Source organism: Pollicipes pollicipes, unplaced genomic scaffold, assembly GCF_011947565.3.
Source record: "Pollicipes pollicipes isolate AB1234 unplaced genomic scaffold, Ppol_2.1 Scaffold_4002;HRSCAF=4701_pilon_pilon_pilon, whole genome shotgun sequence".
NCBI classification, from domain to species: Eukaryota; Metazoa; Arthropoda; class Thecostraca; order Pollicipedomorpha; family Pollicipedidae; genus Pollicipes; species Pollicipes pollicipes.
Window position 1 is genome coordinate 28,621,044 of NW_023596420.1, and position 26,210 is coordinate 28,647,253.

The window sequence follows — 26,210 nt, forward strand, 5'->3', positions numbered from 1 at the left end:
CCCACGACAACTAGGTGGCGGGTTTGCAGCTAATCACAAGGCTGATGATTCGAGATGATCAACCACGAGTTCGGGGTTGGCAACAAGGTTGCGGGTGTGGGACCAATTACGAGGCCTCGGGCTCGAGATCGAGGCAAATTGAGGCCCTAAAATAAATAAAGTTCGAGGTCTATCTCTCGAACGTGGGCTAGAGGGCTAACCACGGACTGTGGGTGGCGGGGCGAATGACGAGGTGATGGGCACGAGGCTTCTACAGAGGGAAGAGGACTGAGAGCCCTCCCCGCAGACTTTGGGGCTATGGGCTCATCGCAACGCATCTGGAACCCCAGCTTTTAATCTTGTTGGCACATGAATCTGAGCAGTGAACGCAGACAGAACTGACATAATTCCTAAGCCACTTTTTCCGAAATGATCTGGTTTAAGTGGCCAATGGATGGTCAGAAATGGAACTTTTGGGTGTAAGTTCGTTTGTTTCCCAGGCACGGAGTCGCTTTGATCTGAATATTGTTCTCGCACCTACGGTTAGGTGCTAAAAACAAGGTCGTAGGGTTCCAGTTTACCCCCCAAGTCACGGTTTAGAGGCTATCTAGCCTCGAGGCCGTCAACTAAAGGATATCTCGCGCTCGAGCCAGGTCACGGCTTAGAGGCTATCTAGCCTCGAGGCCGTCAACTAAAGGGTATCTCACGCTCGAGCCAGGTCACGGTTTAAAGGCTATCTAGCCTCGAGGCCGTCAACTAAAGGGTATCTCACGCTCGAGCCAGGTCACGGTTTAGAGGCTATCTAGCCTCGAGGCCGTCAACTAAAGGGTATCTCACGCTCGAGCGTAGGCTGTGTTTCAGATTCCTGCTGCAATGGGCGAGAAGATTGTGGCGGACGCCACGTAAGTATCGCGAAATAGGCGACCACAATGGAGAAAACCGGCCCGACAATGTCTTTAAACGCTCTCGGCAGGTCTTAAACAGAAATTGGAAATAATGGCGGCCGTGGTATTGCAGTGTAAACTACTCAAACTCCTCCGACCGAACTGTGGAGAGGACGCGTCAAGCAGATGTAGCAGAGCTAAGCAGATGTAGCAGAGCTCTATTCCCACACATATGCGCTGAAATGACACCGCCAGAAATGCCAGCACGCCATATAAAGAAGGAAGGTTATTGTTAATCCAGTCGTTAGAGCTCCTTCTAAACAACGTTGACATTCGTCACTTTTTTTATTTCCTATGCTTCCCGTAAGTTTCACCTCTGCGCGCACTGCACTGCACTTAAATTCATTAGCATACACAGCACCATAAACTAGTGACGCAATGGCGTAATCTCCATTGCTTGCTTTGCTGTTACTGCTTGTTTCGATTGGAGAATCGACTTTGAAATTCCCCAGGTAAACTTTCTGGTCCAGACCTGAAAGGCATTCCGTACCAGCTCGCGCTACCTAGCGGCTGCTTTTCTGGTGGTCCCGATGGAATAGTCCATCTGACTAGGGCATTTCACACCAGGTCGGCGCAGGGGCCCTCGCTGATGCAATAAGATCCCTCACCTGCCAAGGGAATCCAACAATTGGCACCGAGCCACCGACCAATCAATCGCCATTGGTCAAAACAGTGCAGAGGGCCTCTCGTTCGGCACTGGGGCCCCTAACTGATACAGGGTCTTTCCGCTGTCTCATAGTGGATGGGAACAATTGCATCGTTATTTGGAAGGCACAGGGGCCCCTCACCCAGCAGTGAAGAGCATAGCGCTCTTCGGTATTTCAGAGGCCTCGACCGATGGAGAGGTTTCTGACTGACACTTGCAGGCCCCGGCCTTAACCCCGGAAAAGGGCCCCAGGGGCCAGACCTGCCAGGAACCGACAGCATGGTTTTGGTGGCCTCAGTCAAATGCCTGACATAGAGACTCTCACTGTCTTGGGGCCACAAGATCGACATAAGAGGCCACTGGACTGACATGTGAAATCGCAACGTTTTAGCTTCCGACTTTCAGATTGGAGTCTCTTCATATGACCTTTGACTTGCCCTCCGGGCCTCCAATCGGGCCCTTGATCGTTGGCCTGAGCGTTTGCAAGTTCCAAGTGGAACCTATAGACCTGGAGGGGGGGGGGAGGGGGGGACGACGTGTTCCTGTGCCCTCCCCTACGTGCGCCCCTAGTTTTGGCGTCCTTAGATCTTGGTTCGTGGTGAAAAAGGATTTTCAAGGGCCATTTATGGCGATCCCTGGAATTTGTTGTCTTTTTACAATGGAGATTTCGGTGCCCCCTGTGCTACCTCTTGAACTTGATTTCTCTTGAAAATGGATGCTATGATCGCCCGAAATAAAGGTCCTTGGTGTCCGTTTGCCAAGGGGGCCAATTCACAATTTTATCAGTACAGATAAAGAAATTGTGGTTTCCCTTGGACTTTGGTGCCCCATGAAAACGAGAGCTTTTTGGCCCTTCCGATGGCCCGCTTGGATTTGGTGCCTGTAGGAAATAAACGTTATGGTGCTTCGAAATAAAGGTTTTGGTGCCCCCTCACCGAACGGGCCGATCCAGACTTTCGCCAGAGTAAAAGGCACAGAAATTGTGGTGTTCATGGATTTTTGCCCCGTTTTAAAATAACGGTGGTCCTTTAAATAATTCATCTGGATTTGGTGCCTCTTGAAAATGGAAATTACGGTGCCCCACAATAAATATTTCGGTACCAGTCGCCCAAAGGGCCGAAGGGCACAACATTATTGTTATGACTCTGGAATGAAGCGCATCTTAAGAATGAGTGTGTGGTGTCCTTTGAAATTGGGGTACCTCTTAAAAATAACGGTTCTGATGCCCCGAAATGAAGTCTTTGGCGATCCTTCGAGGCATTGGCCGACGCAGGGCTTCGTGAAGGAACTCAGCACAGGCATTGCGGTCCCCCTGGAATTCGGTGATCAAAAAATGCAGGTCTGGGGCCCTTTGTCGTACCCACGCATTTGGTACCTCCTGGAAATAAAGTTGCGTGATTTCGAAAGGCAGATTTTGGTGCCCCTTAACCAAGAGCTTTGGTGCCCCAAAGGGACACCCAAACCCCTTGGAGTCTTGACCTTATCGCTCAAGGAGGGGCCAATGGCCCTATGCCCCCCTCCCTTCCGGACACGGCCGTGCTGAGAATGATCCAAGGCAAAAACGCCCATCACTGCGACCTCTGGCACAGCATCTAGAAAGGTTCCTCATTAACAGACAAGCGCGTTGTAACCGGTAGAAGTAAAAGCTTATAATTGTCACCAGCGATAGCTAACACGTTTCTATGACAGAGAATGGTCTCTAATGAAAGCTTTTGCACATCGGGAGTTTTAAGAAATAACGGCCGCTTCTTTTGGACTGCACCTCGAACACATTAAGGTGTGTCATAAAGTTGGTGAGAGGAAGGCAGGTGCCCCCGGGAACTACCATGTATGTAAGTCCCAGCGCGATAAATTCCTGGTTACAGATGAAGCTTAAAGAGCTATGAGTCCCTACAACTCCCTTCGGAAACGTGACCTGCCTCTCAGTCACGTGGAGACGCAACGTCCTTAACTATGTCGATCAGCCCATTGCCGACATGCCTACTTTACAGCGACATCATAAACCAAGCTGGCGCAATGTACAGAGAGCCAATAAAGAAGCCGAGGTCTGCATCAGTCACGCCAACTCTGGTCACTACGAAACACATCAGAATGTGCGTCACTCGCGAAGATCAAACGATCGCTGGACAACGCTATCGCGGTCGACCGGCTCGGCCCCCTCAGCCGTGAGTCTGCTGCTGCTGATGACGCCAATATGACGGCGCCTTTGGGAGCAACTGGCGCTGGCGAGGTCAAAGAGCCAGCACGGCCAGCAGCGGCGCTGTCAGAGATGCAGAACGCGCCGGGACGAGGTGCTGGCCAATGTCGACGACTCGACCGGCCGACGCGCCTGCCGGATGTCACGACCGCCCAGCGGGGGGGGGGGGGGGCCTGATGCTGAGGTGGTCCAGGCCGCTGACCTGATATTCCTGGGTGGTGGCCAGTTTGCCAGGATTAACTGCGGCCCTGCATGCTGCACTAGACCCCACAGGCATCCCGTTCGTGGTCGTCCTATTGCCCTTTGGTAACGCCAGCTGGTATTATCGTGCCGTGACAGGCCATTTTCTTGGTTAGACGTGCTTTCTGCTGCCGTCTTATGCCGGCCTTGTTTCATTTCTGTGTGCCCTACTTGTGGTGCCATGGAGGGGGGGGGGGGGGGGGTGAGGAAGGCGTTCCTATCCATGCCTTTTTCCTGTAAATCGGCCCTTTCTCGTTTGACGAAAGTTTTGTGCGAATGTTTTGTGCAGTCTCCTTTTGTACTACCCAAGGTCAGGTAAAAAACGTGGTACATAAAAATATCATGCTATTGGTGCTGCATTGGGTACGCATACTAGTATGCTATTTACCTACCATAAGAGTTCGAACGAACATTATGTTAGCTCCCTATTTAGACGTAAGGGGTCGGTATTCTGTATCAGTAAGACGTACTTGAAAGGTGTAAGCCGTAAGAATATTAAGGCAAGGGGCTGATCACGAGCAGGGAGCTTGATAACCAGCAGGGAGCTCGAGAAGGTTTTAAGTGATCGAATATGGAAAGACATGAGACTTCATTATAAAATTAGCAGCTGAAAAGCCGAAACACAGCCAGGCCCGGTCACCCCTGATCAATGTTTCATACGGCTTTCAGGAACACTAATGTATTTCTTTTAAGTATGCGTGGTGTTATGCTATTTACAATTGTATTCATGCTGTTTGGGCGGCGCTGATTTTCTTCCAGTTTGACAATCTAAACTAAATATGTAGCCTTTCTCATGCGAGCAGCTTAAGAAAGGTATAATTTGGCATTCGCAACAAAATGACGGAGCAGGCCGAAACCTGACCCAGCCCTCCACAGCCCATCATCACATTGCAAAACATTTTACTGAGGAGAGAGTGGAAAGTCATTCTGCCAACAGTATGTTCGATATCGGCATCCGGTCACAAGCTTTTGAATACCATTGCCATGGATGGATCCGCCGGTTTGGGGCACAGCCAAGGACCGGACCGTTATGGAACGCTTTTAAGGGCTGATGGCAGCTCGTTGCAGCCAGAGCAGATAAGACTGAGCTAAGTGTAAGTGTACAATTTCAATTGGCTAGGGATCTCAAACACCGTTCGACCTGCGGATGCGTCGAAGTGACCTGGAAGCAGCCGACGTCATTTTCCCCGAAGTCGTTTCCGAAGTTACAACGCTCTGTCTTGGGCCCCCTCAGCCTTGCCCCTCCAAAACCTGTAGGTACATTTGTATAGCCCATTTATTGTGATTAATACCTAACCAAAATTGTTGACCTTTCGTGGTATTTTGAACGCAATGGCTAAAAGCAATAACCATACAACGGTACCGATTTCGTCGATTGAACTTGTCGTGCCCACTGGCCATATCTACCAGCCTGTCAATTGCTATACATGCTTTTTAAATTTAAAGCACCTACATCGCATCAGCTAATCTCCGCCTGCTAAACATCCATCAATGCGAGCTTTTCAGCCGAATCATTAAAACTTACAGGATCGGTGTCTTACTTCATTACATTTTGTTTTGTATTCTAAGAAGGTGAAATTTTTGGCAAGCAAAATAAAAAAACGCGATATCGCTTTCGGCATTTAACTGGAGAAGACGAACAATCGTATTTTGCTCCGCTTCTCAGGTAACCACAGACCACCAAAGCCTGTTACAAAAATATTTTCTTGCCAAATTGCATTCTGACGACAAGATACTTGATGAGGTTTCTTTTGGCAAAGCTGACGCAACTGGGCATTTATGTGCATATATCACCGATAATTGGCAACCTAATTAAAGAGAACTTTGAATTATCCCACTAAGCTAATTGGCCAAGGCTTCAACAGAGCGCACCTTTTAAGCCAATTAAACAATTACTATTGCTATTCTTAACCCACATTTGAGGAAACCACCAACGTTTAGAGCAACAATGAAATGAAGCTGCAGATAACGCCGCTACTGTTACTCTCATTTTCACCTTTTGTTCATCAAACCCAGTCCAGTAGTGTCGAGACTGCATATAGTAGAATTTATGTCATTTACTTACCGTCTCCCTCACTACGTGGGGTACTAATACAATAGTAAACAACTCAAATGGCAAGTCAAAGAAGATAAATCTTCCGCAACGTTGATGGTACTTGCGTTATGCCTGATGGCTATCTTGTGTGTACAGAAACACCATGGAAAACCGCTGACGCCCCTCAGCGGTCATATTTGGTCGCTTTTTGTGCTCACAAGAGTTCCGTGCCAGGAAGTTGTCATCTCAGGACACGCAAGGCTAACACGCGCTCAGGTGCGGGTTCAAATTGAACCGCCCGAAGATTTTTCCAGGATGGTTTCCGAACAGCGCGGAGTAGTCGCACCAAATTTCGCATAGCTATAGAAAATTGAATAACGGATCGTTTGGTGTCACAAATTAGATGTACCTTGTAAGGTCGCTAACCTATGCCAGGTCAAACTCAGGCCCTGGTTTCAGCGAAGTCAATTTTTAGGAAATCGTTCAATCTGATGCAACAACGGAGTATTAGATGAAGCCATACATCTCTGATATGGTTTCTTACGCAACAAAACAGTTGAATGAACAAATTACATTAACCTAAGGTCAGGTATGAAGGTCAGACCGAGGTCAAAACCAACCTGTTTTATTACTGTAGGGCTTGCTGTATGGGATAGCTTCCGATGCTCATTTCGAATTTATTGATAGCAGACACCACATTTTACATCTTCCATGTACTTATTAGAGGTCAGAATAGGTCAATGACCTAAAATGACTCAGGTCAGCATTTTGTTTTTAGGAACATACTGCCTATGCAAAACTCGCAGCAGTTTTGTATGATTTCGATCACCATGACCTTCAAAAGGTCAAACAAGGTCACTGACCCTTAATAAGCATGTGGAATTTTGCTTAGAAACAGCAACCTACGTTCTGGGGGGCAATTTGGAGACCAACCTGAAATTTGACCTTGTTTGACCTTATTTGACCCAGAAGATCATGACCTAGGAACCTCAAACTTTGACATAAGTGAGCTCACGTACAGGTCAAATACCCTGTAAATTTGGTATTTGTAGCTCTCTTAGTTTCCGACATCTCAGGGGGATCAAGTTGGCCCCTCACCCGAACGAAGGGTATCCAGCCGGCCACCCGGGCGCGTGTTAATTATGATTTTACACGAGGAGATCCTCCGGTAAAACCGCTCTAAAATTTACTTCCCCTAATTAGGCGGTATCAAAATCATGCATTTCTCATGGAAAAATGTCAGCGAATCATTGACAACGACGAGATCATCCAATTTCACTGTGGTCCAACGCAATGTTCAGATTAGCAGGCAACGCAAATAAAATATAAACCGCTTGAATCAACACAATCGGTTTGCTTCTCTGTGATGCAAGGAGGTGGCTCAAGTTTGCATGGATCCCCGTCAGACAGAGGAGGCTGGCACGTGCAAATAGCCGCCAATCAAGGCAACCCACCAATGTCATTCGATTGTAATCGACTCTTTCCCAAAACAGGTGACCATTTCATTCCAGCACGAGGCCCTGCAAAAACGCAATGGACTTTTATCATGCGTGCCAGCGTAGCGCTTTTTTGTTTACACGCATTTGGTGCCTTGTCATTTTATCTATGCAGCACTAAGCCCCGATTGCCGAAGCAATCGACTTGTTTTTGGAAGGTCAAATCGTAGATCCGCAAGTCTTGTCAGACCACTTGTGAACGGATGAGTTATCTACCCTGACGAACAACAGCCATGGATAGCGCAACCTCAAGGCCTGAGAAGGCCGTGCTCTCGATCATCATCAGAAGCGGCAGGAATTGGGTACGCAACACTGTCACAAATTCGCTCTCATGGTAATACTGTATCGTGTTGCATGGCAACTTTGCATGACATTTCATACCCTCTTTTAACTGACATCGACTGCGATATCGAGTGGATTATTTCATAAGTGTTGATGGTCAGCACGAGTTTACCCGATCATTGTGTTGTCTGGTTACCCAGCACCTAAAGGTTACTCTCCCGTGCCGTTCAGAAAAACCAAAAAGGAGAACCGCTTCAGCCGTGCGTCTTGAGATGCGAGTACGGCGATGGAGTCACCATCGGCGAGTCGCCGAAGGTCGCAGTTGATGCCAACGGCTGCGCGGATATCGACTTCACGACCACCATCGCCATCGATCAGGAAGTAGCAGATTGGAACCAGATGGCTAACACCCCGCTCGTGCGTGAGTTCCTCGGGACTCAGTCATTTTTTTTTTAGGTTTAGTCGGACCTTTGTATTGGATGTATTTCTGGGATTAGCGCTCTGCTTCACACCATTTGTTCGGTCAGCCTTACTCCATCACCCGATCACGAAATTCTGAGTTAACGGCAGAATTTTGCGGCAAAACGAAAGCTCAACGTGCTTAAATGTTCGGCACGGTCCATCCCACCGCCTTTGACGTTGTCGGACATTAAGTTCGGCTGCTGCCAACAGCCGCAAGTCATTGGAGTCACTAAAGTAAGAGTGACTGAAGATTACATTACGAGTGAATCAAGCAACTCGAATCCAGCACACCAGAGGCGCGTAAATCAGGCGGTAGGCGCTCTTACCAAATAAGTTATCGGGACACGTGGACAGTCAGCTCAGCTTCTGGCGGCGAGTTATTTTTTTGTTATTCGTTGCCTGGAATGGGCAGGCTTAGATGCGAGTGCGTGAGGGTGCATCAAAACTAGATACTGGGAGAAAACGGGAGATAAGGCAACAGGTGCACGCCGAAAGGGATTGAAGATATCAACAAGCTTGACTTTTTAGTTTCTGGAGGGCAAAGAGCATTGCGTTGCTAAACAAATAGCTTTATAACCACAGCCAAAACCGATCAGTCTAGAAATTCGAGAAGATACAAACGGCCTGACGCTCCATGCAAATCCTAGATGCTCTTGCTACGTTATCAGTTTTTAAGCACAGGCGATCCTGACTAACTGAATCGAACCAGGCAGTATTTATTTTGATTGCTGAATATCTTGTGACGTGCTCTGTCCGCACATTCCTTTGCAATAGCTCGCGGCAATAACTAGTGCACTTACACTGTCTTCATGCAGTTCTCCTCATGGAGTCTTCTGTCAAAGAATCCAGGAAAAAGAAGAGCCCCAGTTTCAACAAAGTCGGAGTGGCTACTATTGACCTACTTCCTCTCCTCTTCGGTAAGTGCACCAACCTCGCAACCTAATACAGTTAAATCATTTTGTTTGGGCAAACGCATGATTGCATTCAGCCCCCCCCCCCCCAACAACTGACACGAAGCCCCCACCGTGTTCCCGCCACGTCGTGCGCTGTGTCGGATGCGCTAAACTAAGAGGGAAAGGAATATCACTTTGTATGCTTTGGGGACGCTGCAACCGCCCGGGTGGTTTCAGATCTTAAAAGCAAACCTGTTGCCATGCATGCTTGGAAAGACATGTTTAATAACTTCCATAATCTACCTGATAGGGGCCGGTTAACTGCCGAGCGCGTGCCTCAAATATTTCCGAAAAATATAACACCGTGCACTGGACGCTTCAGCTCATATCACTATCGCTTCTCACTCACCTAACTGATGTGGCCATGATGACCAATGTCGAGTTCCTGCCACGGTTGTGGATTTCTCAAAATGATGGGGGGGGGGGGCAGAGCCGTGGAAGTTGCCATGAAAGGACAGGTACCAACATCTGCTTCGGATTTCGTTCGCGTATGCTCTGGCTCCCACTAGGAATAACGATATGCATATATATATATATATATATATATATATATATATATATATATATATATATATATAAATACATATATATATATATATATATATATATATATATATGCATATATGTATATACATATCATATTTGTATGCGCAATAAATTGTAATATCTATATAAAATGTGCGTAACAAAACATCATCTATATATAATGTTCATAATACATGTATACACACATATATATATATATATATATATATATATATATATATATATATATATATATATATAGCGTACACCTGCAACATGCTTTTTTGAAGCTCACATGCGTGGTCAGAACGACCACATATGGAAACCTTGCAGTTGGCATCAGCTTCTTAAAAACGGACTTGTTTTGTGAAGCTAAAGGGTGTGAAGCTGTTTTGTGAAGCTTCACTTCTATCTTGCATACCGGAAGGTGAAAACGGCTCACAATTTACCATGATGAGCCTTAGTAAGTTCTTGCGCATCTATTTGCATATTCGCAAGAAAAGTGTCCACAATATATGCAGCCATCACAAATAGCGTGCAGCACAGATTCTCGGCATACCATAACGTTGCCGATAAGCGATATGCCTTTCAGTCAGCGGTGTTACGTTATTTACGTTCGGAGGGAAGCTTGAGCCCCCCCAAAAAAAATTCAAATAGCATCATGCAGGTACCCGGCGTTTCTATCATGGAAACTCCTTCATATGTTAAAGAACTCTGCAAATGTTTGACAAGTTTTTTTCAAACCATAACGCCCGTATTAGTATGCAGGACAATTGCCTGCAACGTGCCGCAGCTTTTAAAAGTACAAGGTGGCTCAGATAAAAGTGAACTCACGTTTTCCCTCACGGTGGTAAGCGTGTTTGCGACAATCGGAGCTAGCAACAACACGATCAGCGAGAGAGATAGTCATCAGTGATCCAGTGCTAGAGTTTAATACGATATTTCTCTGTGAATAGGTCACCCCACTCTAAGCTTTTCACAAAAAGGTAACTCACGTTTACTTGAAATTAAAAGTCATTCATCCGCAGGAAATAACCTTGGATAAAGAAAACTTTTCAATTTCAATATCGAGGATGCAAACCCAAGTGGCTGAAATCCGGTGAGAAACCAAGTTTTGGGTTGGGTCAGGTCAACCTTTCTGGCTGCCCCCCCCCCCCTCCCGCAATCGATTTTAGAAACTGACACCTATAAATTCAGTCAATCAAAAAGAAAACGTCAACACCATCCCACCAATCATTTCGGAGATCCTCAGCGATTTCCCACACATATGTAGGCGGAGAGGCCACCCTGCTGAGAGTGCCCTCCCTGCTTGGCTACAATAATACGCATCGTGAGCCTCCTGCACTTCTGGAATACTTTGTTCCCAGCTGTTGTGCTTCGGAACGAAAATCGAACTTCATCCGCTTCAGTTCGAAGGTGATGGGAATGAAATGCCTGTCATTCCAATGTTACGCGCAACGTAGATTGATTGTAGCAACGTTTCTAGTTGAGCTGGCTCTTCAGTGAACATCTGATCATGATGATGTGCGCATACTCGGTGCTCAATCAGTTCACCCACACCTAACCACTATCAGGGTCTTGGTATTAAGGCGTGGGGGGGGGGGGCAGGGGTTTAACCAAGGGTGAAAAGGTGAAATGGTGGAAAGCATTCTGGTCAAAGGCCTCACCAAAACAATTGCCAGTATGACCGTCTTGATTTCGAGAGACACGATTTTTTTCCTATATTTCTTTGAAATAATAGTTTCACTTGAAGGAGAAGCTGGAAAGTGCTGAAGGATATGGTTCTGTTGGCATTTGGAGTGAATAAACTGAGGGCACCATGCGTTAATGACTGTATGGAATAAGTGCCGGCGCTTTTCACTTTACTCCGGTTCAGTAGATTATTTTTAAGCCGTTGGCTCTCAGGGACTTTGTTCGGATTTTTGCTGGTTTGCCCAGAGACATTGGATCTGTTCCCGTCGCTCCTCTAACATCCACTAACCTCATCAAAGCTTCTCTAAACTTTGATAGCTCCCGTGGCTCCTTCAACCTCCTCCACGCTCCTCAAACTTCGCCTCGAACCCCCTCCAATCTCTCCGAAATGAAAGGTGGTTTTTCGGAGGAATTTGAAGGAAGCTGTGTTAGACATAGGTGGCTCAGTTCATTCATATCTCCATTTTTTTTTGTCACAAAACAGAAGCAAAGGACGGGTGTATACATTGGTGCAGGTAGATTAAATTTCGAGTCTGTTTTAGTTTTGTGTTCAACGTTATTCTTATGCATATTTACAATTTTGAAGATATATTGCTCAGTAAACTCAATGTTCAATATCATTCGCCATCAGCGCGCCAAAACTGTATGGTTGAATTGCTTGGAGACAGCTGACACCCATATCCTCCAAAAGCATTCCTGTGGAGGCAAATTTGACAAATGTTCAGCGCTCCTCCATCCCCCTCCAAACTAATATAATCTTTTTTGGAGGAACGACAAGAACTGCTCCATTGTGAGTGTAGATGATAGTGAACATAGATTGTAGATCGACACGGCGCTGGCATGACCAATCCATGTTCGTATGGAAATAATCAACCTTCATTCAAAAACAGAAAAGTTGAAGAATCACATAACTTTGGTCAAACAATCACATTTTTACCATGCGTGCTTGTAAGTCTAAGAAACAAAAACTCCGATGCCAGGCGTTGCAGCGCTCTCAAACCCCATCTCGTCAGCCCCACGGCTAGCATTTGCCAACGACCAGTGGGCGACCGAAAATGAAAGCGTTTCGGACAGAAGCAAGTAAAGTTACCAAAATTTTGACCTTGCAATGCTAACCACCGCACGCATGTTAACGGACATATGTTTTTTTAATACTGAAAGCCAAATTAGCTTGGCCGCTATTATTGCAGCTTCGAGCATATCTCAGGATGCAAGATATCGGTCGTCACCATCTTGAATAATAGCGAAGTTCCTGAACTAGATGACATAGGTTGTCGAACAATATCTCTTCGTAAGGGCTATCATGGGTGGGGTGTCCAGTCATGGGTTTAGCATTGGTCCACACGCCAAGTTAGGGGAGACACATCAACCTCAGAGAAGGCCTTTGACGTGCAGTGTCACATCTAAAGAGACTTTGAGCGCAATACTACCAGCTAGCACCCGTCACAGTCCTTTACTCCTTTTCGTAGTCGTCATCACCACATACATCTAGCTCCCCGCCGTTGTCTTTGATGTCCATCCGCTTGCTGGTACAACGACTATAACATGCAAGTCCTCCCTAACACTTGCAGCAGACTGTACGCCAAGGGCCTGCTTTGTGGCTCTTAAAGCTGCAGCGTGCAACACTGCATGAGCTGCTTTCTGCGGTGTAGCTGCAGGTCACTACATCCAGGAGTGCTTCGGGAGTAACTGCCATTGTTGAGACGGCCGCTACGGTGGCGGAGACTTCGACACTGTGACCGACGTTGACAATATCTCCAGCTTCTCTTCTTCGGTGGGGGAGGGGGAGGCGGAGCTCACGAGGCAGCTTCTTCAGGAGGGGGGGGGGGGGGGGCTATGAATGTAATGGGCCAATGGAGTCCCCAAACTTTCGGTCAGCTCTTTTGTGGTCCCAAAACTGACCGGACGACGCGGTACAGCAGCCGTCCGAGATCAACGAGTGTCTCCAGGAGTGCGCACCCGCCTGAAGCTCCTCCTCGGTACGCTGGCGAAGATGCTCCATCTCTCCCACGTGTTAGCTCAGTCAGCGCGCACGATTGTGGTGACCTGCCACAAGGGAATATGTCAACATTGACTGGAGACAGTTCTGCTGAAATAAAGTGCTGTTCCGCCCTCTGCGCAAGAGCATGAGCGCCAGCAGCGTAGGCTTGAGCTTATTTGTATGTATTTGTCATACATATACATATATATATATATATATATATATATATATATATATATATATATATATATATATATATATATATATATATATATATATATATATATATATATATATATATGCATATATGCATATATACTTAATTTTACTTATACGTTTCTGGTCAGATGCTCTTTGGCTACCTCCAGATAGACCCTCAGTTCCTGGCATGTTTTGGTGCTTTTCGAGTACAACCTCTGCAGCCAAATGGCTACTGTGAGGTGTCCCCTACCAGACCCACATACTAGATTATGCAGCTGCAGCGCTATAAGGGACCTTCCAATCTGGACGCACCTCAGCTCTCAACAAGGCTCTGCTCGCTGAGGAGCCACGGATACATTCCACTGCCGTCAGATTCAGTCTGCAGTGAAACACGGCATGACTGTCGAAAGTCCACCAGACTGAACAGCCGGCCGGTTGAACGGGTTCCAATGCTCAGCAAGACTGACTGGTGGCGGGCTCTGCCCTGAAGTTCAAGACACTGGTGGTGTTCGGGCCGATGGTCGACTAGTTATTTGACAGTCAGACACCCCTGTGTCTATGTTTTTGGGTCTCGAAAGGACTCTCAATGCGATCGGGATGCAGCACACTTATCCTAAAGCCGACCTCCACTTGCATCAGACTCCATATCTAATCTAATCCAACGACCCTCAGCACCAGACCAACCCCATATTTTACTCACACGGTCATAATGCATCCCCTCATGAGTGTCCTGCACTGTGCGGAGACACTGCTTAGGGGATCTGTCGTGAACGTAACTATGAGCACCGCGTTTGGTGGCGACATCATCAGCAAGACAAACGGGAAGGCCTGGAGAAACGCCTTAAGGGCATACCGCCTCACTATCGCCTTGCTGCTGCATTTCTTCTACTTAATGCTAACGGGTCATCTCAGGAGCTGAGCGACTACGTACAGTCAGCCCGAGAGCACTCGACCGGGAGCACGTCGGCAGGCTCTTTGGTGGAGGAACCAATCATGGGTATAGCACAAACACTAATGTAACAAGGGTCATGGTATCTAACATCACCAGGATGCAGATCAACCACCCCACTGAGATCACTCGAGCCCCAGAGGCTCTCTAACTGATATACTATGTTTGCTTGTACGTAATTTTACCATCCGAACGATCTTATGCTGTTTGACCTGTACCCAGCTGCGTTGGTCTAGCTGTCCTTCGCATTACACTGTTTTCTAGATAGCAGACAATCTCGCATGAAATCAAAGTCACTACAGTTGGACTTAGCAGCCTTTTGGGAATCACTTCATGAGCCCGCGAAGACTTCCTTGTTTCATTGTTTCCACTCCTCGATATATAGTTAAAGTAACATGATTTGTTAGCTAAAATATCGCGTCTTGGCAGAGTTGCATGCCACTCATAGCGTATCGTTTCGCAGCGACGGGTTTCTGAATGGATACTATAGAACATCCTTCAATACATGTCTATGTATGCATTATAGTCTCCTATAAACATGCGTCGTGTTCATAAGACATCATTACATATGGACATGATTTATAACACATACAGCTGGTGCGAGTCGTGCTCTTACGATGACAACAAAAAACGTAAAAAACGGCATATATCGATCAACATAGAGAAGGTCGGTGATTTATAACAAATTTGAACCTTGACTTTTGCTTTGACCTTGACTTTGACGGCAAACATAATAAAAATGGCCGAAATCCGCATAACAAAATACATATCACACAACCCTCCAGGTCGTCGAGATGAAACTTGAAACCTGGACCAACATTCAAGATGACAGCGGCCGCCATTTTGAATTATGAGAAAGATTCGAAGTCGCACAAGTTGCAATCAAGCTAATTTAGCTCTCTTAGGTATATAAATATAGTAACAATAGAAGATTTCCGCCACACTTCGCGGTAGTTTACATTGCATGGTCCCAAATAAGAAGCATAATGATGACAACTCGACTACACGTACCCATCCCAAATGGGATGCGTCATCTGTAGCGCATGCCTAATGCATGCGTGTTGCACATGCTAATATTATTACAGTGCATAACTCACGCAGATTCTGTGAGTGGTATCCTTACAATGAATACGAGAATACAACGAACGGCACATATCGATCGATTTAGGGGATTTTGGCAATTCGTGATCAGGTTTGACATTTTGACATTGACTTTGACCACATACATTGCAAATAACTACACAGATGGACTTCCTGTCATAGAAGACACCTAAAAACCGGTGTCATAAGACCCTCAAAGTCAACGAGAAAAAAACAACACTGAAACTGGACCAACATCCAAGATGGCGGCGGCTGCCATCTTGACTTGCGAGAAATGCTCAAAGTTGCACGAGTAACAACCAAGCTAATTTAGATCTCCTAGGTACATAGAACATATTTTCATGAAAAAAGTTCACGGTAGTCGACAATGCAGGGTCCCATACAGAAAGCATGATAACGGCAACTCAGCTAGTGTTTAGGACATCAATTTTTTGGTTTAAAAAGGCCTGGAAATATGTTTCACCCATGCGATTTACATATGCATGTTAGAGACGGATTATCATTCACAGTCCCGCGAACCGGTGGTGGATGGTGGTGGAGTTAAGACAGGTAAAGGCAGAATCTCTATTTTCGTGTTTCTGTCGCTGTTGATTTGTTCAGAGCACAGCCTCAAAATTGCACAGGTGAAACGCATGCCATGGTATGATTTTTGACGGACGAATTTACTTTAAAGACCTTCCGAAGCATTATTTTACAATGCCTGTTCTCGCTCGCCAGGCGCCCACTGCCCGGTGTTAGCTGTAGCGGCCAACGCCGCTCGGTTTGATGGGAACGGCATCACCGGCCATCGGTGTTCCCGTATGCGTAGATCGTCGTGAGATATGCCTTACTTGAGGCGTGGAGTATTCCGTTCAGACGGCATCTACACCTGGCACAACCTCCCAGCTCGGGAACCATTGAACAGAGAGCTCCTGAGAGCCATGGCAAAACGCCGTCGCCTCCGGTGCGACACCTTTGGCACTGGTGCGTAATGACGTAAAAAAGCTGTCACTGTTCACATCCTCCCTTCTCCGAGAAGCAAAAACAAAACAGACACCGCACAACTCGGTCGCACAAAAGCATTGGCGCTGACAGGTCTAAACATATATCGGACACTCCAGTGGCCGCGAGACACGAGATGGCAGGAGTGGCCATGACGGCCGCTACTCTGCGAAATTGGAATGATCAGCGTTGCGTAAAGAGTGTAAGTTGATACGCGTGACTATTAAAGGCGTCTATGGATCCCGTGACTGGTAACCGCAAACCGGTTTCGTCGGCTGGTGTACTTCGTCAAGTGGTCATCACTGTCCCAACAATGATTCACTTCAAAGTGTAAGCTGACACATTTCGAGGACTTTTCCGAACGCAGACAGTAAATATATCGGCCACGTTCTTTGGTCGCTAATATACAACTGGCTTGTTTCCATCTTCCGGTGAGACGTCGTGGCAAAATAGCGCCGCTTGCTGTACTCAGTGAACTTGTTTGCACAAACAAGATCAAAGTCAACAAGGCATCTAGGTCCCGTAATTAAAAACACACAACATGCAGGACAATCAGAAAGCAATAAACACGGCACCGACGCGGACCTTTAAAAGTGATTAGCTCAGGCACCCGCACTCGGCTGAACACGATATCGCAGTTTTCAGTTTCTTTGTTCCTCTCACCCGTAAAGCTAGTGTTAGTAATCTTCTTTAAATTGATGTATTTAGAGCTCCAATTTTAACGTTTTACATACATATTGGGTCCGGAGAGATGGGGGTGGCAGATTGACTGTTGGAGGGAAAGTAGGATTTGGAGGGGGGGGGGTCGGTGTCACCGCCAAAGGAATAACAATCGACACCCGTGGTTCCTGGGGCGAAGGGTAGGGGAGAACGGGGAAGCGACGCACGTCGTCAGGAGGTCGAGGAACCGGAGACCGACGGGCTACAGGCTGTCACGCCTCGATCGGGCTGCTGGGAAATGCATATTGTGACCATGCCGCTAAACGGTCGCATGCTGTCCATCATCATTGTTTTGTTAATAGCAGATGACAGGCCGCTACATGGTTCGGGACATGTGGTCCATCAAACGAGCATTTTTACTTTGTGGGGGTGGATCATTTATAAAACTCTTATTGCCATCAGAGCATCTCTGCCATTCACAGACGGTAGGCCGCTTCCGGATATTGGGGCTTCCAAACAAGTTATTTTTTGCTTCGACTGCTATCAGACCATGCTCATTGCTGAAAGCAGCTTTTCAACCCCGGAAATCCCAAAAATCTTAGCTAATGCGACTCCTGCGCTCTGTCTTCGGCCGTGACGCTGCAGAATAGGTTCCACTGGTGACGACCACCGCGTTCCTGTGTGCTTTCTGGAGGACTCGTAAACTTGTCAAGACATTGTACTGCAGAGCCATTGTGGCATAAGGAGAAACGCAGAAAGTACAGCACTAATAGTATTGTTCCTTGTAGAACAACCACGAGAATGGGGAGATAAATGCATTGATATTTCGGTCAAATGCCTGGGCTACAGCCAACGAAACGAATATGGGATAAATATGGTATGAAACGAATAGGATACTCGCTTCGATAAAGACATGTAGCCGAAATATGGGCACATGTATCCCCCCATTATCCCAATTATTCTACGAGGACTAAGACTATAAGTGCTGTCCTATCTGCATGCATAATGCTCCTCGCAAATGCACTTGGCAACTTAGGTATGGAGAAACTCCCGAAAGATGGAAAGATACAAAATGAGAAAGGACGCTTTGTCGCATCATTTTCGACAATAAACTAAAAATCGATGTTTTCGTAGGCCAATCTCTTAACTTTCCATCCGGCACCCCATTACCCCAAGCACTCCAGCAGCCATGTCCTATGTTCTGTGGTCGCTTTCCCCTTCCAGACCCTCCTCACCCCTCCCCCCCCCCCTCACCCTCTCCTGCCCCCACTAAACCAGATCGGCATGGTCGCGTCCGCCCTCAGAGCCGGCCACCGGCGAACAGTGGCACAGGTTCGCGCCCGCGGACCACGTGCTGCCCGACTCTGAGCGCGGCCTGCTGCAGATGCCCGAGGCGGCGGTATGCTTCGAGACCAGCGCACCGCTCATCCCCGACAATGTGATCGGCGTGAGTGACGTCACGTTGGCCTGCCCCCGGGGCGCGCGGCCGCCGGGACGGCCCCGCCGCCCGGTCGATATGGTGGGAGGGTCTTCTGTCATGTTGGTGATTCTGCGGCATGGCGTTACCGCCATTTTTGCGTTGCATTCTTACTTACCGTATATTTTGTAACGGAATTGTCGCCGTTGCATGGCTCATATGTTGCGGCTTGGTCAATGGTATCAAGTGACGTTGAACTGCTGAGCTGAGGCTGAGCTAAGCTGAGCTGGGCTGAGGATAAAATACACAATACAGGCACAGTGCACTCTTCCATGCTTGAGTGCTGGATCAGCCCAACACGGGTCCATCCCTCCACCGCAGGAGCTGAACATGCTGACAATCACGCTGGACTCCTTGTACGGGATACCGAGTCGTCTAGAGGAGTCTTGGGAATGCCATGACTACATCACGGCGTTGTTCCTTCCCTTCGAACAGGTGAGAGCTAGGCAACCCAGTTTTGAATTCCAAACGCTTTGTCAGCATTCTTCATCTGTAGCTTATGGTTCTTCCCGCGGATCGTTATGGAGCCAGTTACAGTGAAAAATGGCGAAGGTTTGGCCCTATACGTCATGCTTATGGTAAAGTCTGGACCAAAGGGAATATATATAGCGCCACTGCATGACAAGGTGGCCCCTGATTCTAGAGAAGCAACCAAGTGAGCTGGAAGTTTTGCTTTTTGTTACGTATGTTGGGGGGAGGGGGGCGTAACGCTTTAAGTTGACATTTGAGCGTTCTAAAATGTCGTGCTCTCTGCGGCAGCCAACGCTTGAAGTGCCGGCCGGAGCGCTCACAGGTCGCTTTGTGTTCGTGATGATCTGAGTGATCTAAATGATCTGAAATGGAAAACAGCACTGAAAGCTGCTTTTGAGAGCTTACTCTGCAAATCCTCTTGCGAAGATGCTCCAATGTCTCCAGGATGAGACCTCTTGCTACGTGGCCTCATCTAAGATCAGTTCGTCACTTCATGGAATCATGAGGGTTGACCGCCCAGCTGTGAAGGCTCTGAGACTCTTCGCTAATTTTTAAAGTTCTTTGCATGCCACCGCGGACACGTTCACGATTGACACTGCTCACGATTTTCACAAAGTTCTCACCGTACTGCCACCAGCGACGTACACACAAAAATGCATGCACTTGACAATGCGTTTTAATTGAAAGGTGACACTGTAACCGAGTTGCAGCGACAGCGATTACGATTTCGTTTATCCTGAACATAAGCTATATCACACGCAGGTTTAGTGTCATTGAAGCTTATACGAAGCTTTGAGAATTTTAGGAAAAGTCATGTTTGCAAGAAGATTTTGATGTTACGTTCTCAACAAGTAATATTAAGCACTACCTACCCGCTCTTCCTGAAGCAAAGCCCAAAAAATAATCATTTCTTTTCATAAATTGATGATAAGAATAATGCTGCTTTGCATACATTTTGTAGGTGTCAGATAGCACCTTAATTCAACTTTAATACCGCACTTAAAAGGAATCTCGTTCCATGAGAACAGCGCAAATTGAGCTTTGGTAAGTGTTTTTTTTTGTCGCATTTCTTTCGTCGAACATTTTAGAACACCATGCACTTCCACCAACGTATACCTTGTGCGGCCGCCAGATTCGGGAAAAGGAGGTGTCGGAAGCGTTTTAAGGTAAGTGAACATTTCTCGTGCTTAGGCTGTGATGCACAACTACTGCTAATGCTTTGCAAATATGACACACTAGACTGGTTGGCTGATAACCGCGGTGTCGTTCTGAAATCGATTGGGGAGGGCGGGGGGGGGGGGGGGGGAGCGCGGCTGATATACTTGACCCAAATTGCGAGACATGGCAGACCGATCGAAGGGATGTCCGAAGCAGCTCCAATCATGACTGATGGAGGAGGCGGGTTCTTTGGCCGGGGCAGGATTGAATCTGGTGGGCGGGGATCGGCCTCCACAATTTAGCTGGCGAACCAATCTACGCCCGCAGTACCCACACCACTAAGTTTGGAAGCAAGGTCGCAGCCATAACTTTGTAAGGGAGGGTACGGAGCTCGATGAGTGCGTATCACGCCGATATTTCACTTTCTGAGTAGCCTTCTGTCATCTGTGTTAAAAACAAGACAATGAGTGTCTGAGACTGAGGCCCTTTGTCTGTGCCCATGTTTGGGAAGCACCAGGAGTGCATTGAATCTGCGACAGGTTTCGTGTATTGTATTACACACAGATTTTTCGGCACAACTTTACGGTACTTAACATTATAGCTTATATAGGTGCAGGTCACCCAGAAATAGTCGTCCCTCACATGAGGGGCTGTGCTGCCCGGAAATAGTCTTGCAGATGGGTTCGCGACATGTGTGTTCGATCTTCCTTTGTCTCAAAACTCCCCCGGTGATTCCTGTTGTTGGAACTACCTCCTTGGCCATAGTTTGAAAGCTTGCGCTTTTTATTTCGTGTCCAAGATTTCTGCGGATTTTGGGCGTATTTCGACTCGAGGGTCAGCGAAGGCACTGAGCACTGGCACTGGCACTGAGCAGCCCTGAGGTTTTCGCCAAACTGATCACTACAATAGAGGGCACCAGCTGAGCGCTGGGTGTTTCATTTTTCACGGTTGGTTTCATGTTGCCTCTCCCCCTATTAATATCCATTCTGCGTCATTAACTATTCTGAAGGTCAGTAATATAATCATCTGCAGAGGCAGGTCCAGAGGGGGGGGGGGGGGGGGGGGGGGGTATGGAGCCATGCATTTTTCTTCTTCCATGAACCCTTGGGCCTCACGAGGCTTTGATGCTCCGAGAGAGCGCCAAAACCTCATGTTGACCGGGCACCAAAACCTTCATTTGTGGGCACCACAACTTTTATTTTCAAGTGGCACTAAACCAAAGCGGGACATGTAAAGGTCCCAGTGCCTTTATTTTACAAGAGAACTTAAATCCAGGACACCATAATGGCTTCATCGTTGACTCTGGCAACATTCTGGATTTGTCCGGTTGGTGAAGAAGTCCCAAAAATTTATTTCGAGGTATCATAACCTTCATCGCCCAGGGACACTTAATGCCAATTGGCACAACGCGGGGCCGCAGGACTTCCATTTTCAACATGCAACAAAATCCAAGGGGCACCATAATGCCCGAGCCTTTGCATTGACGAAATCCCCGGACAGCCATTTGGCGAGGGGGCACCAAAACATCGATTTCGGGGTACCATAACATTTTTTTCTAAAGGCACCAAAGTCAAGCGAGCTATTCAGAGAGCCCCGAAGTCTTTATTTCAGGTGGCAACAAATACAGAGGCGCCTCCATTTATCTGACTTGCAACTGGACGAAATCCTGGATCAGCCCTTTCGGCGAAGGACACAAAAAGCTTTCTTTTTGAGGCATCGTAAGATGGCTTTGCAAGGGGCATCCCATTCCAAAGGCACCAAAAAGGCCAGCAAAGCATTTTTCAAATGACGACCAATTCAAGGGCCAGCAAAAATGGCCCTAAGTCTTTCCAGGAGGAGCCAGATACTAACGCTCTCGGGGTTAGTATCGGGGTCAGGGGCCCACGATGAAGGGCCAAATTGAAGGATCGGAAAGACAGGCCGGGGGTCATGCCCAAGGGAGGCAAGCCCTGAGACCTGACCCTAAATGCTAGTCAGAGGGTCTCTTGCAGCAGTCGCAGGCACCTGAGTCAGTGCGTGTCCTATATCAGCTGACTGGGATCACCAATTTCGAACGGTCGGATCCGTGCCGGCCCAGGCCCTCGGAGGTCTTTTCCCAAGCAAAGGCCTGTATATCTGAATCAGAAGGCCTCTGACATGGTCGGACCCCTGAAACAGTGAACGGAGCCCTGTGCTGGTCAGAGGACCACAGTGCCCAACAGGGTACCCTGTGTCGACAATGGGTCCAAAGTCGGCCAGGGGCACATTTCCTCAGCAGCGAGTGCTAGGTGATCTCAACTGTCAAAGTCCTACTGCGTTGACTCCAGACCGTCTCACAGTGATGGCATATGACAATGCAAGGGTTGAATTTCACAATGAGATGGGGTAAAGCCCTTGTGTCAGTCAGAAATCCCAGTACCGAACGAGGAGCCCCTGTTCTATGTCAACCAGCGTTAGCTGCCGGGTGTTGGCTGTGAGGCCAACGCTGCGCAGCTCATGAACAATGTAACTCTGGGCGTCAATCTTCTACCTCCCTAGAATGCGAGCGCACATGCTTAAAACTTGTACGTAATTCTTCGCCGATGGAGGCTACAACAGGATTCTCTTTCCCAGTCGAGAAAGGGTTGGACATATTAGTGTGATTTCTTACCTACTTCGCTCTTCACTGCCGTTCAATCCTCGACGCCCTCATTATCTTTGTAAAACACCGAGCAAATCCCGTAAATGCTCTTTCCGTCTAATAAGTTTGAGGCAAAAAGTCTGAAAGACCAGGGGGACCATTCTGGGGTAATTTGGGAGCGCATTCTTTGCTGCCTTTTCACTAGCAGGCCATTTGTTAACCGTGGTGTCCAGGCTGTGCCTCTGGCCACAGTGTCTATGCATGTCCTTGACGAACTCCCTGAGGTCGGTCCAGGTCAGCACAGCCAATGGGGAGGAGGATCGGCCTCCTAGACCCGTATCTCTTAAATTTTAGTACTGTAGATGGATCCTGACAGAAATTTACAAAACAATCACAGTCAAAGTCATTGATAAGAGCTCTTCCACGCGAAGGTCATTACGAATTCAGTCCCAGTGCTAACACTGAGTTGAATATGCCTGTAATCGAACCAATACAGACGATGTGGGCAAGGCTAAGGTGCGAGTGAAGTGAATTTGCCACTCGTTCGCATGCACGTATGTAACTGGTTATGTATATACAAAATACAAATGTAAAAACGTCGTTCCGCTTTGGCGTGACGAAAAAAAGCCGTTCATCGAAATGATGATTATGTTTTACATTTCAACGGTCTACGGCTTGAAATTTGAATAATTTACCCACGCATGTACCTAGTTGGCGACGGTACTCTTAAGATGGGCGAAAATTGTGTGGGTGTCACATTCCCCAGGTCAAATTCCTGCATTGTTTGTGCATTATTCGTACTTAATAGCAATCCAGGCATCCGGTACAAGGAAAATTTGGCGGATCGCCACGTTATCGATACAAAATATTCCACACATTCCACATAGATTCTCTAATTACCACCAGAGCGTGTATTGCAGCAGAATTCTACGAACATCATTGGCTTCTCCGCTTTTTGCTACAACGAAAAGCGCTTCACCGTGCGTGTCATGCGATGTCACTTAAATCATTACGATTTCGAATTCCTGTACAAGTTACTGCTTTCGCATTTAGCTATCGGTTGTTAGGTCAGCAATCTAAAAAATGCAGCTATGCTGGTTTCATCGTACGTAAGTTAATGATGACTAGTCATTCGAGCCGTGTTATCGTGCCTGTCTTGGTCGTTGTTTATGTGACGGCACTGCCCGGCGGACGGGTCACGGGGTCCGCATTGGACCGAGCAACAAACGTAACCCGAAGGAGGCCTCTATTCAGCTGCCCGCTGCACGCATATTCCCTGCTGGCATCGGCGGTCCCAGCCGCCCCAAGCCATTCCCACGTCACACTAGACAGAGGCGGATCCGGAGCGATGCGGGGCGTGGCAGTTTCCCCTCTCACATACCTCAAATTTGGACCTCATAACAAGGCAAAGAAAATATAAAGTCGCCACTCACTAGTGCGTCTATCATCATTGTACACACGTCGCTCGACAACGCGAGTAAAGTATATGGGCTAAGTTCAGACATCACACACGGCGGTCAATGACAAGCTTTTCATTCTCCACATGTGTTCGACGAACAGCACACAAATCCAAAAAACAGAGATGTCGGCGGCCTGCGCGGCACAAAACAACATATGGTCACGCCCACGGGCTATGTATCTTTGTTCTTATATCAAAGTTACGATACCACGCTCGATCGCCTTGTCCCGGCTTCCGTTCTCTAGCCCTATGTCGCTATCGTACTACGCCTTTTATTTTATCATGCTCTCCGCCTGCTTCCTCTGAGCCCTCTGCAAAGTCACCGAGAGAGTTCGAGGCTTCTCGTGGACAAAGTCATCTTTGTACGAACTCACTCGGCCTCCAACTAGCTGAGAAATGGGGCTGCCCGGACGGCGAAGAAAATAAAGAGTGGGGTATAGCCATGGGTACTGCACACCTCAGTATTCAAGGAATAGGTTATACCAGGAATACGCTGTTCCCAGCCAAACCCATGAGACTCGGACACGGCGCGTAGCCGTCACTTCAAATCCAGGTGTTTTTTTCAACTTTACCCACGGCTTCGCGATGAAAGCCAACACTGAGCCTTGCTCGAGCACCAAAATGCTCGCACAGCATCTGAATGCCCGAGGTTCTGAGCAGATTTGACCCCGCGTTACTCTCGACCCATTCGGGCGGCCCGAACGTCAAAAGGGATGCTCTAGATTTTCTATGATGCCGTGAGACGACGCAGAATCAAGCGGAAGACACGCCAAGAAACCAGAAAATTTATCCACATAGGCCAACAGGTAATATCGCCCCGTCACCGAGCCCTGATGCATAGTTAGAATGTCTAGGACGAGGGTCTCGTTCGGATAGCTGGCCTCTTGGGGGAAGAAGTGGTGAATTTTGCAGCCTGGTCCTCCTTCTTTGACTGCACCGTTTGCATCTCCGAACATGGTCCTCACAGTCTCCCTCCAGCCCTTGATACCAAACATATCTGCTCAGCTTCTCACGCAGTTAACCCCGTCCCCGTGACCGTGATGGGATGCATCAAAGTGGCTAAAAACGAGCTCAAAACGCTTCGCAAAGAGCCACACAATCAAATCAACGCCTGTCGGCTAAGCCTATCGAGTATAGTCCCGTTCTTCAGGTAAAACCAATCGGGCTGCTCTCGTTTCAGATATGGAGGACCGAAGCGCGGCCATCGCCCGTGGCTAATATAATAGACGATCGTTCCACAATTTCTGTCATGCTTCTGGAACCAGACAAGGCAATCCGGCTTGAGAGAAAACTGCACGAGAAAATCTGTAACTGTCAAATAGACCTTCTGAGCCCTCTCCGAATTCATGTCATGTGCGCTGTTCTCCGGCTGTGCAGGTGAAACGTCTGTCCAATAACCTGTGCCAGTCAACACAGACTGCTGTTGCTTTTGGTGTTTACACCTGTCGTCGCTTTCTGATAGAGCATTACGAGCGGCGGTGTCTATACCGTAGCCGCTTCCACGGACGCAGCGAGCCGCCGACCTCGCCGCCCGGGACTCTGCCGGCTCCACACATTTCCCGAATGTCCCGCCAGGGGCGCCAGCATGGGACGGGATACCCGGCACCGTTCGGCCTTGCAGCGGTGCGCGTTGCGCTAGGTCACCGACTTCGTGCAAGCGGAACAGCATGTCTACATGCTGTACCTGCGCGGTTCGCCTATGCGCCACGGAGCAACAGAATT

General features: G+C 47.8%; 1 protein-coding gene across 1 annotated transcript in view; it reads left to right on the forward strand.

Annotated features, from left to right (window-relative positions):
- The first annotated feature begins 7,637 nt into the window (after positions 1–7,637).
- LOC119094337 (cilia- and flagella-associated protein 70-like) overlaps positions 7,638–26,210 on the forward strand; it is a 42,712-nt gene continuing 24,139 nt past the window's right edge. Inside the window, exons 1-5 of the mRNA XM_037217404.1 lie at positions 7,638–7,839; positions 8,051–8,240; positions 9,097–9,198; positions 18,629–18,771; positions 19,123–19,236. Of these exons, the coding sequence (XP_037073299.1) occupies positions 7,771–7,839; positions 8,051–8,240; positions 9,097–9,198; positions 18,629–18,771; positions 19,123–19,236 (618 nt within the window). The 5' untranslated portion in view covers positions 7,638–7,770. The remainder of the gene's footprint in view (positions 7,840–8,050; positions 8,241–9,096; positions 9,199–18,628; positions 18,772–19,122; positions 19,237–26,210) is intronic.